The sequence below is a fragment of the Leptodactylus fuscus genome, chromosome 8, assembly GCF_031893055.1.
Source record: "Leptodactylus fuscus isolate aLepFus1 chromosome 8, aLepFus1.hap2, whole genome shotgun sequence".
NCBI lineage: Eukaryota > Metazoa > Chordata > Amphibia > Anura > Leptodactylidae > Leptodactylus > Leptodactylus fuscus.
The window spans coordinates 71,391,150-71,406,749 of NC_134272.1; the positions used below are offsets into that span (position 1 = coordinate 71,391,150).

Here is a 15,600-nt window from a genome sequence, read left to right on the forward strand (position 1 = left end):
TTTAATAGTCCCACAGGGGGGAAATTTCAGTATGTTACAGCAGCATAGTAATACAGATACAGGATAATACACAGTAATATATTACAGATGTAGAGACACATATACTGAGAAGAGAAATGTACTAGGAGTCCATAGCAGCTAAGAAAGAAAGAAAGACTTCAGGATCATTTAGTTCTCTGTGCGGCGTGATCTTTGCTTGGACTGATGTAGATTACGTAGCCTGATCGCGGTTGGGAGGAAAGACTTGCGATATCGCTCCTTCTCACACTTGGGGTGAAGCAGACAGTTAGAATGTATCTTCTGATACTATGGTCAGTGCAATATAGACACAATTCCAATAATGAGGACCCTTGGGATCTGTAAGGGTCAATTCACATACAGCAGAACTGTAAATAGTCCCATACACTGTCATTGTTTGGAAAACGGACGGTGACAGCCATTCAACGGGTCCTAGGGTGATGTGTATTGTATACTGGTATCAGTGGTGGCATGTGGGCACTAGTTGTGTGACTAGTGATAAGGGACATTGTATCTGTGTCAATAGGAGCCAAATGATATATAGTTATGGGTATACAGGTATATGTTTTTCTAATCCACTCTATGGGGAATTTACTAACATATTTACACCAGTTTTGGCCCTTTCTTGCACCAAAGATGCACCACATCAATTGTCTTGCACCTTGTGCACACTTTTTATTGGTGATCTGGTGAACATGTTTGGGCAGGGATACCTTGTACCAATAAAATTTATTATAACTAATGTTATAAAACCGACCATAAATTATACCAGAAATCCTTACGGGGCAACACGGTGGCTCAGTGTTTAACACTGTAGCCTTGCAGCGCTGGAGTCCTGGGTTTGAATCGTGCCCAACTCAACATCTGCAAGGAGTTTGTATGCTCTCCCCGTGTTTGCGTGGATTTCCTCCCATACTCCAAAGACATACTGATACAAAATTTAAATTGTGATCCCTATACCAGATATCCATGAAGAATTCAGTTCTAGTGCCTATTCTTACACAAATCCTGCGAAATCCAAAGGTAATTTACTTAATTTTTAGGTTAATGCGTCCCAGATAAGTTCAGATTTTATATATGTGTATATTAATATCACCAATATATTCCAAAGCACATAACACTTATAAACAGTTGTTCATAATAATAATAATTATTATTATTATGATTAATTTTATTAAATTGTTCTAATTAATTTTTCCTTATTTAATATTAATTTGATACAATTTATTTAATATCTAATGTTTAATACATTTATTATAAAATTAATAGAAAACCATTTGTGCTAATTAATAAATCTATTAATATTTTCTAATACTAATTGATAGTACTAATTTCTGATTAGCGATTATTTTAAGTCATTTTATTTATTATCATTATTAATATATAATTTTATGACTGTCAATCAGAAATGTGGAGCAAAAAATAAAATGTCTACGATACGTGGTGCGCTCTCCTTAAGATAATGCAGCTCCTCGAGAATGTAGCACTGCTGCCCCTATAGGCAGATACAAGAATGACATCTTTCCTGAGCTAAACAATAACAAACTGTTAATTGACAAGGATGTGTAGGTTGGAAGTAGGAGGCTCAGATTGACATTCTGCGGGACATCCTAATGTTTGGAGGATTTGCCTTGGGTGAAATTGGAAAGGGCAATAGGTCTTCTGTGTAGGGTCACATGTTTATACCCCACAGCCATAAAGTGACATGGAGTGCTGTCTGCCGGATATCAGTGTGCACATTTTTTGTGCCCGGTTCTTTTTAGTTTTCGGCTTTGCATAATTGTTCATTGTGGGTGTTTTACCCCTTTGGGTGACACAGAGGTTAAACAGATGACTCCTGCTATTTATATTGATGCTCCGGATAATGAGTATATACAGTGTAATTTGTCAGCTTATCTGAAGGTGTCTCTTACCAGGGTTCTTTTTTGGGGGGTTAAGACTCCAGAAAATGGTTAAAAAGTAACCTGTAAGTTCTGCACATTTTACTCTTCTTCACTTTTAATAATATACTATTGTCTTTATACTGCTTTCCATAACTCGCGCTCATAGAAATGGCCTATTCTGCCGAAGACTTAAAATACATGTGCTTTGGGAAAGCTGGGTGACTGTATGACCAATATTGTTAACTAGTTTTCCCAAACCTCAGAATGGAAATCTGTCCAGTTATGCCACATAGGAGAGTGACACCCAATAATATATATAGGAGAGTGACACCCAATAATATATATAGGAGAGTGACACCCAATAATATATATAGGAGAGTGAAACCCAATAATATACTGTATATAGGAGAGTGACACCCAATAATATATATAGGAGAGTGACAACCAATATGCCAAGTTACCTCTTCCATTAAGCTGTTCACCCTTTTCCTCCCACACGCGCCCCCTCCTCCCCCCTTTAGAGATTACAGCCACCTCCTACATGTACCCCCTCTCCCCCCTTTCCACATGTGGTATCTGGCCCCCCTCCCCTCTACTTACCTTCTGGCCTTTGTTGCCAAACCCGCACCCCCCGGCCCCCTCCGTAACCCATAGCACCAGCACCCCTCCCCTCCCTTAAGCATCCCGCCGATCCCTTTTCCCGCAGTACTCACCATTTACATGCTGGGGAGGTGTGTGTCTTGTGGCCGCAGCTTCAGCGAGCATGTGCGGTCCTTCCCGTGGTGTCTGTGTTCCCAGCCGCACAGTTCGCTGGTAGGTGCGGCTGGGCTTGTTGGGGCTGGATGCGCTGCTGAATGCTACGCCGGCCTGAGGCAATGTGTGGCCGGCCGACATGTCAGCGGCATTCGAGCCGATGTGGGCAGCCGCCATGTTCAGCGTCGGGTTCCCACGCGCTAGCCACGCCCACAATTCGGCAGCAACCTATGGGCCGCTGTACTGGCTCCCTATCCCGCCCACACACCGGCATGCACCAATAGCATCTGTGTGCAAGTCTCTGCGGTGACAGCCAACAGCGGAGCAGGACACAACTTTGGAGGGTCGCGGTGGCGTTTTGGGGTGAGTGAGACACTTTTAAAGTAGCCTATTACCCCTTCCTGGCCAATATGTAGGTGTGTGCGAAATTTGCGAGGAGATCCATTCAGCCGTTCGGGTGTGATTGAGGAACAAACATCCAAACACACAACCCACAAACATTCAAACTCTCAAACTTTCACATTTATAACATTAATAGGATTGGTTGTCACTACTATAAGTGACTATAGGCTAGTTAATGGCCGATATTTCTGGTGACTTTTGTTTTTGTTCTTCTTTTTTAGCATTACTTGTATATTTTCTGAAGAATACAAATTTTGATAAGAGCGCATAAATCTTTTCACCTCTAAATGATAGAAAATAAGCATCAATATATTGAATAAATACCGGATGTTACTATAGACCTGAAATACACAATGGCCGCTTCTCAAAGCTTATATATCCCATGAAGAATTACATGTTCCTGTACAAACTTGTTTCTTGTATCGGGTGACTCTGAGCTGCCAGAGAGGTCACAAGGCCACCTTAAGCCCTAATTGTAAATGACTTCTCTTTGATGACATCACTCCTAATTCTGTGTAATTGAGATGATGTCATACAAAGCCCCTCCTTATTTAAAATCCCTTTTCGCTGCTTGAGTCTTTAGAAACCGAGAGAATTTAGAAAGTTGGGTGTATAGCATTTAGGTCTCATTTGGAAAGTATGTCCAGATATTACTGAATTTTTAAGAAAACCTTGAACAGTTCTGCCGTCCTTAAATCCATCCCTTTAGTCCAGACAGGAGACAGCAGTGCTCAAGGTGTAATAGATGTTGTGTCAAATATAAATCTACATAGATAAACAAAGAACAATCCCTGTCTTGTGTATAGAAGTAACCTGCGGACAATGTGCTGACCCCGGAAGGTCAAGGGTCACACCACGACTACTCATCTGCTCAGGGCGCACTGATGATGGCTAAATTGACTTCTGTGCATTTTATCCTGGTTGAATGATATTCATTGCAGGATCTTAATTATTTTTTATTTTTTTAAGTTTTTTTTTATTATTTTTGCCTTGTAATGTTGAGCATTGAAGTATAATTTTGTCTTTCTGTAACCTCTTGGAAGCTGACCTAGAAATCTAGCACTGAGACATCAAAAAGCAAAAAGTTATTCTTATAATTTTGCTCTTCCTCTGTGGTGGCCGCAACATCCAAAGGTCCCGAAGATTAATTGAACTCTTGAACTGTGCAAATTTTGTGAAATTCTCTATTCCAATGTGTAGCAATACAGGTGAGATCGTGTATAGTATTTCAGGAAAAATCCCATGGTTTTGAGATTCTTTTCCTGAGGGTTTTTTTAAGTTAAAAAAAATGCTGCGAGCAGATATCGTCTCCAAGGATTTTTTTTTTTTTTTGGGGGGGGGGGGTTGTTTTTTGTAGTTTTTATGTCAAACACGGCATGCTCTAGGTATATTATTTAATGTAAATGGGGGGATCCGGCACAAATTTCAAAACCGCAATAACATATTACAACATAGGAGTACCTTGCCCCAAAGGTGGTCCCTTAAAACTGTAACCACACAGAACCAGAATCCCAGGCCCCATAGCCTCGGAGGCATGTCCTAGTTGATCCGTCAAGGGAATTTGATGTCCTCCATGGATAAAAGCCATTTCCTGACCAATTGGACTACTCACCTCACCATATGCCATGTTGAGACTGGCTTGTTCTAACGCCTTAAGGCTGAGGCCCCATGTGGTGTCTCGTAGCAAAAAGCACCGCAAATAAACCGCAGAGGCAATGCATCACGGTTCTTCCCGCAGCGTTTTGAACAGAAAGTTCATTGAGTTTTCCTCCGCTGACTTTCTGTTACCATTATATCTACAGGAAAGCCGCCGATGTTTCCGTACATATAATTGACGTGCTGCGATTTCCAAAACTGCACTGTTTTTGGAAATCGAAGCGTGTCTGCGCTGTGGTTTTTACCACAAAGTGGGCATGGGATTTGCATGAATCCCATCCACTTTGCAAGTACTGTAAAACTCAGCGATTTTCCAGCCTGTGGGGCCTCGGCCAAAGAGCGACTGTGTGTGAAGGAAGTCTAGCCCACTGTTCTATTTAGAGTGAACACTTTTGGGTTTGGCTTAAAGATGGGGGCAAAAATAACATTTGTGACGATTTGCCAGAAAAGCTGTACTATCATAGTTTGCCTTTGCCTGGATGTTATAGGTAATGCACATGACCGTAACAAAAAAAAAATTACATCCATAAATTATAATTAGAACCATGAAAAACTGATGACCCGTGCTGTTTTTACAGTAGACGTCAATCTAAGTATAATTTGGTTTCAAAGATCCCTTCTAGGCTTGAGTATATTGAGGGATCCATGAATACAGACCAAGACATGACAAGTTCTAATGTAGCCTGTTCTTCTTCCTCTGGTCCTCACTAGGCATGAGATGGCATCTGCAATATCTAGATGACTAACCATACACTAAGTTTTCATCTGCCAACAATTGGCCATGACAATACCACAATGGCCGTATGGGCGATTTAGTTTTAATGTTGATGGTGGGATCACCGGTAACATGGTGGAGGCTGTTGGATATCCTTGGGAGGGGTTGTAGATTCCTTCCAATGGTGTATTCACGTTATAAGTATAAGATGAGACTAAGGCTTAAGAAATGGACACCACCTAGGTTTACTTTTCACATCTGAAAGACAGATCAACAAGATCTCTTCTGAAATGAGGGCAGCTGATGGGTCAGATGGTAGTGATGGTCTCCGCCATGAAGCCCTGGCCTGTGTAATTGTATCTCCGTGTCTACTAATAATCATGGCTCCGTACCTGTATATAATCAGTCTGGCACAATGGCTGCTGGATGATCAGATTTTCTGGATAATTATTGAATTAACTAAACACCCCGGCGGCCACATTTCCATTTTATACCCATCAACATTACACAGTCAGATTTTGGTTCTTTCAAATTAATTTTTTTCTCATTTGACAGTCGCCGCTTAATCCTTCCAGTTATAAGACTTTCTCATTCTTAGGGGGAGGCGAGGGGATCTATAGCCTCACAATTTAGGATACAAGTCTGTGTAATATCATTAGTATTTAACTACTTTATGGAGGGCACTGGAGGCGAGGGAATTAGTTTATCTCAGCATTCTCCTTACACAATCTAAAGATCTGCTCCCGTGACGGCTGGTAAAAGATCTGACGGAATTGTCTATTTGTGTGCAGGCGGGAGGCTCCCAAGTCATTTTCACAAACCCACTGGAGATTGTCAAGATTCGCTTACAGGTCGCAGGAGAAATTACTACAGGCCCCCGAGTCAGCGCTGTCAACGTGGTCAGAGACTTGGGCTTCTTCGGACTTTATAAGGTGGGTTCCATATATTCTATATTGTATATCTATCAGGTTAACAAGTGTAACTTTAGGATGGAATAACCATATAAATTATCCAAGTACAGGACTATATACTGGTCACCCCGCGTATAATGCGGCAGAAGTTTTATAAATGCAAATACCGGTATCCTACTTTACATAGTTACCCTATTGAGTTATGTCCAGGATAGACTGGATGCTCAGGATTTTTTGGGTTTTTTTACATACTGCTTTTTTGTAATTTAAAAAAAAAATTAAAAACTATAATATTAAAAATAATATTAAAAATATATATTAAAAATAATATTAAAAATAAAAAATATACTATTATTCTCATGTCTTGTAGGTCCTCCCCTCTTAAGTTACTGTAATATGTTTGACTTATTACTCAGTTTATACTAGTTGTTTTTTGAAAATCTTTAATAAAAAACTATTGAAACAAAAAAATATATTTATTTACGGTTTTACAGGTCAAACACAGACCTAAGCATCTCCATGATAACAGACAACAATCAAACCTTCTGTAGTCTGACCCCGCATCCATAAGCCTCAATCTGTCTCCTACTCCTTCCCAAGGGTCTGTTTGTTGTCTATTAGGGCTCACTCACACGGAGTTCGATGCGGAATCCGCCTCAAAATCCACTGCCAAAAACAGCTCCCATTGACTTCAATGGGAGCCGCTCACTTGTTTTTTCCGCTAGCTAGTATCTGAAAACAGATGCGACATGCCCCTTCTTCCCGCGGATTCTGCAGCACGAGACTCCTTCCTGATTTAGGCTCATTCATTCGGGCCTAATCCGGAACGGAATGCCGCGATGGGATGCCGGTGTACTGCATTGGTATTCCGTCGCGGCTAGCCGCACGGTATGTTCACACGCAGAATCCATTTTCCGCCGTGTGAACATATCTTTAGGCTGCATTCACACGGAGTAAACGCTGGCGTTTTTTGTGTGTTTTTTGCACATAGCGCCGCGTTTATGCCGCGTAGCGTCGCGTTAACGCCGCGTATACGCCGCGTTAACGCCGCGCTATTTAGCGGTGGCGTTGCCCGGCGTTAACGCGGCGTATACGCGGCGTTAACGCGACGCTACGCGGCGTAAACGCGGCGCTATGTGCAAAAAACACACAAAAAACGCCAGCGTTTACTCCGTGTGAATGCAGCCTTACTGTGGAGAAGCGTAGGAGTTGTACACATAAAACATTAGGATATTTGTAATGAAGACTCAATATATTTTTATAGTTGCAGAGTTGCTTTAGTTTTCATCTAAATTCACATAATATATACGGGAATTCTGCTGGAAATTCTAGAACCAAGGGACAGCACTGTGGCTCAGTGGTTAGCACTGGAGTCCTGGGTTCAAATCCTGCTAAGAACATCTGCAAGGAGTTTGTATGTTCTCCCCGTGTTTGTGTGGATTTCCTCCCATACTCCAAAGACATATTGATAGGGAAAAATGTACATTGTGATACCTATATGTACGTGCATTTTTTAATTTATTTTTTTTTTTAAAGTAAATTCTAGAGCCAAATGGGTTTTCAGATGACATTGTGGATTGGCGAATCTGTACAGTGTACAGATCCAAAAGCAGTTGGCTCAGTACACTGTCTAGTGGCCCAGCCTTGCTATTGCAGATCCGTTTCCATTCACTTTAATGGGGGATCAATGGCTGTACCCTGGCAAGTCATCTATTTCTGACTCTGTATACTGTGCAGATCTGGCAACTGTAGCCAAACCTCCACCAATCTGATCCTAAGGACAGTCCATAACTATCAAATCTTAGACAATCCCTTTAATTTAGTTGCACTAAAGATAAGTATAAAAACTGTATCTACTCTTGGACAACCCCTTTAAGGGAAAATGTTCACAACAATTGGTGGTCAAAAATGTGTTAACAATTAAATTTTTTCTCTGAAAGTGGAATAGGAAAAGTCGCCAAAGTACATAAAGTAATGTGAATACTTGTTGCAGGGTGCCAAAGCGTGTTTCCTGCGCGACATCCCGTTCTCTGCCATCTACTTCCCTGTCTACGCTCACTGCAAAGCTCAGTTTGCTAATGAAGAGGGACACATAGGAGCGTTGCAGCTCCTGACAGCTGGTGCCATCGCAGGTAAAACCTTATTTTTAGATTTATTTTTCTCCCTTAGCAAGATAACTCTGTTTTTGTTAATAGAGAACATGAAAATTGTCCTCATCAGCCCGTTTATACAAAAGCAGTATCAGTCACCAGCGAGGAGCAGTAAATATATGCTCGCGGTGGGTGATGTCGTTGTTTTAATGAGCGCTAATTACATTAGCATAACTGGTGTAAACAGCTTAATGTCGCTCTGCGATTTGGTGCAGCATTATGGGTGTCCATCTGTAGCAGGCTTCTGTCAAAAGCGGCTTCTGAGATCTTCAGGTCGGCGGAAAATATTTTGGTAGAGAAAACACGGCGGCTGATTGCCTGATGTGTACAGGGCCGAACCCTGAAATTGTCACAGTGAAGTCAACTTCTGAAGAGGGCTGTGTAGTGGCGTGAGCCAGCCGAAAACACAATGTGGAGACCGAACTTATTTCTGCTTTGGCGGAATTTAGTTTTGTCGATTGTTAACGCTGCAGTAGTCTATGGAATTATATTGTCAGGCTGAAATGTGGATCCAACTCTCGGGACATGTAATAGTTCTCTATAAAAATTGTTTGGTTTGTTAAAAATTGCCGGAAGTAGATGGCTCTGTACACTGTCTAGTGGCCTCGCTGTTGCAGCTCAGCGCCCATTCCTTTCAGGCATGACTACACAATAAATCGTATGCTTCTGTCTCTGTATACTGTGCAAATTTGGTGCATCCAGACCCCACACAAGTTGGATATTGATGACCTAAGGATAGGCCATAAAGGTCTACTTTTGCAGTAGTCTAAATTCCATAATGAACTCTTGTGACGTCATATTTCTTTACAAAAATTTGAGGATTATTAAAAATGGCCAACTGTAGGATTGCAGAAAAAAAGCCACATTGTGCTGCTGTAGTCCCTCTTTTAAATTTTAGCAATTCTAGAATGTTTTATACTGCTCTATGTAGTTATATTGGTTGAAAGAAGATAAAGTCCATCCATCTTGGACTTCATGCACCCGCACTCCTTCAGTAGCATTCAATGATTGCGTTTCCTACCAGTTTTCATCTAAAATCACTGGGTTCAACCAACTTCTGTCTTGCCTTTATGCCGGCTTCAGAGTTAGTCTGTAAAATACAGATCGTAGGTTGGTCATATTACCAGGACTGAACACAGAGCAGAGACTTGGACTCCAAGGATCAATGTCATCTATGATACTAGGAGTCCCTGCCTTTCCACTTCTCCATACTGTGATCCTATATTCAGTAAGGGGCAGTAGTCCCGCAGGGAGCCATGGACTTCTAACATCTTAGATGACTTTGATCCTTGGAATCTGCCCAGTGTTCTGTCTGGGAAATACGGCCAACGTACAATCTGTATTTCATGGACCCAATACTCCTATTGTAAATTAAATCCTCCTCCAATCTTAAGACACTCGTGGCCATGTTCATTGTCGGGGGATTATAGAAATTAGACAGTGACATTGTAGTGTCCATCTTTTTAGGCTTATTGGACAGTGAGGACTGTTCTGATCTGCGGGAGACAGTTAACATTCACTTTCATAGGAAAACAGTAGATTTTTACCGCTGACGTCCACCATCTGGATAGTGACCATGGTCGGCCATGTTATGGGGGAATATGATATTTTAGATGGGTCTTCTATACTATAAGGACTGTGTTGTTGCCGGTTACTGCTTATTTTTTCATCCACCTAAAATCTGTGTTATAAATGACATTTGCCATAGATTATCTGAGACGCTATAAATAAATGTTTTTTCTCTGTATTTGAGCTGTCAGCGTTCCTTACACCACAGTAATGTCACTGTTTCTATAGTGAGCTCATATTCCTATAAAACGCCTCGGTCCTCCACTAGCCGCACAGTTGACTGTATACAGCTCAGAGTTTATGGCCCTTGGCTCAGAATATTTTTTCATTATTCTGCACAATAACCCATGAATTGTGCCATACAGCGGACTAAAGCCCATAGAAAGCGCAGCTTGTATATTCATTACATAAGACCTATATCAATTTCCTCTTCCTCTCCGATAAAAAGTAACCCCCTTCATTCCTCCGCTCGTTCATGGAAAATTAAATCATTCCTCTCATACCCCTTCCATATGTCACATTCTGTTTCCCAGGAGTCTAAGTGACATGTTTGAAGACACTGGAGGGGAATAGGTGGCGCAGACAAGGGTCTGTCCTCTCATATAAACCACATTGTGTTCACGTTCTGGAACATCCTGACTTCCAGGCAAAGCAGGGCAAAAGCCACCTCGTGCCCGGGGCCAGGCTGATGGCAGGATGCGGCAGCTCTGCTTCCTGCTGACCAGTCATAGAGGTGGCATTGTAAATCCTTCTGTAAAGCAATCTATTCATGTGCCTGTTCGCACTGCAGCATTCCCCGGCTCCATTGAGTGGCACTAAATAAGTGAACCCCCTGTAGATGTGAGTACAGCAAGGGCACGCAGGCCGGGCTCCAAGAAGGCAAATGATTCAGGTAACAAAAAACCCAGCAAGCGTTATAGACTGATCCATCATCAGAATTCTCCCCTTACAGATTTGCTATAGATAAGCCATTCACAGCTCCTCTGTGTGTGACACAAGCGTGGTAATCCATTTGTGTATTCATTACGCACACTTTGTTTAATGCCTGGTGTGTGGAGCGATCCTAACAAGCATGTAATTGGGTATCCAAGGAATACATCTCCAGCCACATGGATTGTGTCACAGAAGAGCGTGCTATGGATCTATAGATTTGTCAGCGGTCGTGCATCGGGCAATAATTCTTCACCATCAAGTACCCTATAACGTCTATAATATACGGGATGTTGTGTATTATTCCTCTGAAATTGACAGTATGATGGAGATCTGAACAATTCTCTAACGGCCCGGGATTTTCCTGCCATTCGCTAATGTTCTTTGTAAGTGAATATCTTCTTTTTCGTTTCTGGTTAGGTGTACCTGCGGCTTCTTTAGTAACCCCTGCTGATGTCATCAAGACAAGACTGCAAGTGGCAGCTCGGGCCGGTCAGACCACGTACACTGGTGTTACAGACTGCTTTAAAAAGATTCTCCGAGAGGAAGGAGCAAGGGCGTTCTGGAAAGGAGCCGGAGGTTTGTATCGCCGACGCTGCTGTATGTGAATCTCAGACGTGACCCCATGGATTGCAGATATCCATACCTTGTAGTATTACATGTATCTGGTTCGCATGTTTCCGAACAGGCCGAGAACATTGTATAGATTTTGGAGTCATTTATATTAGCCCTTCCTTTCTGTTCGTTGCCTCAAGACATGTCAGAATCTATATTTTGGCAGAATGATTTGGGAGGGGTGGGATCGTGAGTACAACAATATGGCTGCCACAAGCCTACCACACGTTCCAACCATATGAGAAGACATCTACCATTCAGAACCAGACAAATAAGCCAACACTGTGTGGTCCAGCTTAAAAATATATCACTTTCACATACAGAAGTGTGTCCAGCAGATAGCAGACGTACAAGTCCTTTTTCCTATTGAATGCACTTCAGGCCTTGGCTGCAAAAAAATTGCATTAAAAATTATCACAAATTGGCATTGACCTATTGATAATTTTGGAAAAATGGTAAAAGGATTTTGAAGACTCAGAAAGAAGTCTCTAATATTCAAGGACCCTAAGGTCTAGGACCTCACGTCAAGCCAACTTGGAAGCCAATAATGTGCTTGGAGTTGTCCTGTCTCTCCCACAACATCAGATAAAAGAAGGGTCAGGTACTTGAATTTTGGCTTTTGATACACCTCTGACTGCAGCATCTTCACCTCTCCCTCTTGAGAACATATGTAAACTTAACCGACGGATTTGGAAAGAATCGATCGCAGCTAAGGGTGCATTCACACGGAGTAACACTCTGCTCATTCTGACACGTAAAAACGTGTCAGAGTGACCGCTGTAAAACAGAATCCCATTGCGTGCCGGTCTTACGCGCGCTACACATTGAAATCAATGAGTTTAAAAGCCTCCCATTGATTTCAATGTGTAGCGCGCATAAGACCGGCACCCATTGAAGTCAATGGGATTGTTTTGCAGCGCTGACTCTGACACGTGTTTGTGTCACAATGAGTGGAGCGTTATTCCATGTGAATGCACCCTGACCGTTGTATATGTGGCTATACATAAGTCAGCCGACAATTGTTTCCTAAATTACAGCAAACCGGTCACTTCTATGTGCCAAAAACCTGATCCGTTCTGTTGGAAATTTGTCATGGGTTGAGTAAAACATAAATTTCTGACTTGTTCGGCCAATTGTCCTTCATTTTGCACAGACTCAGAGCATTTTCTAATGTTACCTAGTGACCTAGCTTATTATGTGGATGGTAGAATCGATCACAACACCGCAGAATTGTAATATCAGATACAAGCCACAGGCAGGAATATGCTGTGCACATGGTGTTAAGTCACTGCATGTCCTAGTTATTACATTGAGGAATGATGTGTGATCTTCCCGCAGCTCGAGTCTTCCGATCCTCCCCGCAGTTTGGTGTGACCCTGGTAACCTATGAACTTTTGCAGAGATGGCTGTATGTAGACTTTGGAGGGGTGTAAGTATTATTCCTCTATATACATGTTATGTATAGCTGGATAGAAGTCTGCAATGCTAACATAGTCTGTCTGTGCTTAATATAGAACATTATGGGGTTTTTTCCGGTCCCCGGGTGACTTCACTCTAGACATATGACACGGGAGACATGTCTCCGAAAGTCTGGATTCCTCTACAGAATGATATCAATTCATAGGCTGAAAAAAAAAGCTATCATTTAGCTGAACACATCTCAGATTGAAACTCTGTCCTTTAACTAAACCCATTTTCCCTTCTCGCCTCCGTTCCATAGTAATGAATGTCTGATAACTTCCCCGGGTTATAGAAGTAAACCTAATACATATATAAAGGTCTTCACAGAAAAGCACCTTATGGCGGAGGAAATGTACATGAAAGAAATATTAAGCCTTGAATGTTTTATGTAGAGACTGTATATAATGGAAATGTATATTATGGTGGTCCATCTCCTCTATTGCCTGTCGAGTCTCGGCACTTGGACCCCCCACCGATTGTGAGGAGTCGTCTGTGTGAATGGGTTGGGGGTCAAGCATGTGCGTGGTCACTTTATTCCACTATTTGATGTATAGGCCACATGTTGGGGGGAAAAGCTATATGTTTTTTGCAGTCAAAAAAGGCTTCATAACCTGCAGAAAAACACCCAACATGTGGTCATAACCTAAAATGGATGCCCCTGGGGTAGTGTGGGAGTGGACCTAGCAAGTGTCCATAAATATGGGTACGTATCCCACACCGGTGACTTAGTTACATTATAGATGGTGAAATGAAGGCCTACGTAGCCGCAACGTCACTGGTGTCTGTATGCGGATGAATGGTGTATTCTAATGAGGGATCAAGCTTGGTGTCCGGGACTTCACAATATCCTTGAGAACTGTCTAAGTAAATCAGCGAGTCTCCTGAGTAAATGTTCCATGCTCCGGCCTCTCTCCGAGCCATATAATAAGGCTTGTGAGCTTAGTCCAGTCAATAAAATAAACAACCCCGTAACCCATGGCGTGCTGATTTCCTTAAGTCAACGTATCGTGTTGTCCTAAGATGGCGCTCTACCGATTTGTTTATTGATGGAGGTTTTTCCTTTTCTCTCTCGACAGTAAACCTTCTGGGACAGAGCCTTCTCCAAAGACCAGAATCTCCGACCTGCCCCCCGCACATCCTGATCATATAGGAGGCTACAGACTGGCCACAGCAACCTTTGCCGGAATAGAGAACAAATTTGGTCTTTACCTGCCAAAGTTTAGATCTGATGCAGCCCCTGCCAAAGCTGCGACCTCTGTATAATGCAGACGTAGCCTTGGGTGCAACGTCACCTAGTATTTAAAGGTGCAGCACAGTGCCGTATCTCGCTGGCCAATTGCATGTGAGTTTATGCGAGCTGCTTGTCCTGTTTTCTATGATATATTCATTTGTTGAGAGGTGAATCACCTGTTTGCACAGAAGAGGTTTTGCCGCTTCGTTCAGCACATAGAATGTATCTTCGTTTCCAAAAAGAGAGCATGTTTTTGTTTTTTAATAGATGGCTTTACATAACTTTGCACTTACCGTTACTGTACATATTGTACATCTGTACAGACGCCGCGGCACATAGGACATCTGTTACTCTTTGTACAAGGGTGGCGGAACATGTACAGAACATATTGGAGGTGTTTTAATAAGAGACCTGGAATAATATATAATGTATTATGATTTCATCATTTACCCATTTTAATGTATTTTATGGAAAATAAATCATTAATGTTTGAAGATTATCTATTATATGTGTGCGGGGGATGGGTAAGAGATTGTCAGATAAGGTTAGTGGGTGCCTCCATCTTACCACTAGGACCTCATGTAACCTCCATAGTGGTAAATAAGGTGGAATTTATGCAGATGGTCGATCCAGCAAATCCCTTAAAACTTCATCGGCCTCCTCTATGTGGCTGGATAGATCACTGCACAGCCACGTATTCTTGAAAGATGAAGATCCCTTAAAGAAGCTATATATATATATATATATATATATATATGTAATGACTACATGGCCAATATTCCCAGGTCCCAAGTGAATAGTCCTGTGCCCTAAAGGCTATGGCAGGGCACCTGATTGGACTATGACTATACCAGCCAATGAAGTCTCCTTTTATTATTTCATTTTTTTATGTAAATTGTGAGCCCCATATAGAGATCACAATGTACATTTTTCTCTAAAAGTATGTCTTTAGAGTATGGGAGGAAATCCACGCAAACATGGGGAGAACAAACGCCTTGCAGATATTGTCCTGGGCAAGATTCAAACCCAGGACTCCAGCACTGCAAGACTGCAGTGTTAACCACTGAGCCACCATGTTGCCCCTGAGGCCTCCTTTTTATGGCCGTAAAGCATCCGCATTGTATGATCCATATTGAGTCCACAAATCCAGTTGAGTAACCCAAATATACAGCAGCAATGACTTGCAACCATCACTGTGATGCTACTAATTTGGGTCATGCGATGTGGGGTCAGGACAGGATTTGCAAACGTAATATGGATGCGTTACGAAGGATAAGTGGTTGCAGAATCTATGAAAGAACAACGG

The 15,600-nt window shown here is 42.0% G+C and overlaps 1 protein-coding gene across 1 annotated transcript in view; it reads left to right on the plus strand.

Annotated features, from left to right (window-relative positions):
• The window catches only part of SLC25A12 (solute carrier family 25 member 12), an 89,717-nt gene extending 74,929 nt beyond the window's left edge, over positions 1-14,788 (plus strand). The window contains exons 14-18 of the mRNA XM_075284178.1: positions 6,219-6,359; positions 8,332-8,470; positions 11,408-11,566; positions 12,941-13,031; positions 14,140-14,788. Coding sequence (XP_075140279.1) covers positions 6,219-6,359; positions 8,332-8,470; positions 11,408-11,566; positions 12,941-13,031; positions 14,140-14,326 — 717 coding nt within the window. The 3' untranslated portion in view covers positions 14,327-14,788. The remainder of the gene's footprint in view (positions 1-6,218; positions 6,360-8,331; positions 8,471-11,407; positions 11,567-12,940; positions 13,032-14,139) is intronic.
• The last annotated feature ends 812 nt before the right edge of the window (positions 14,789-15,600 follow it).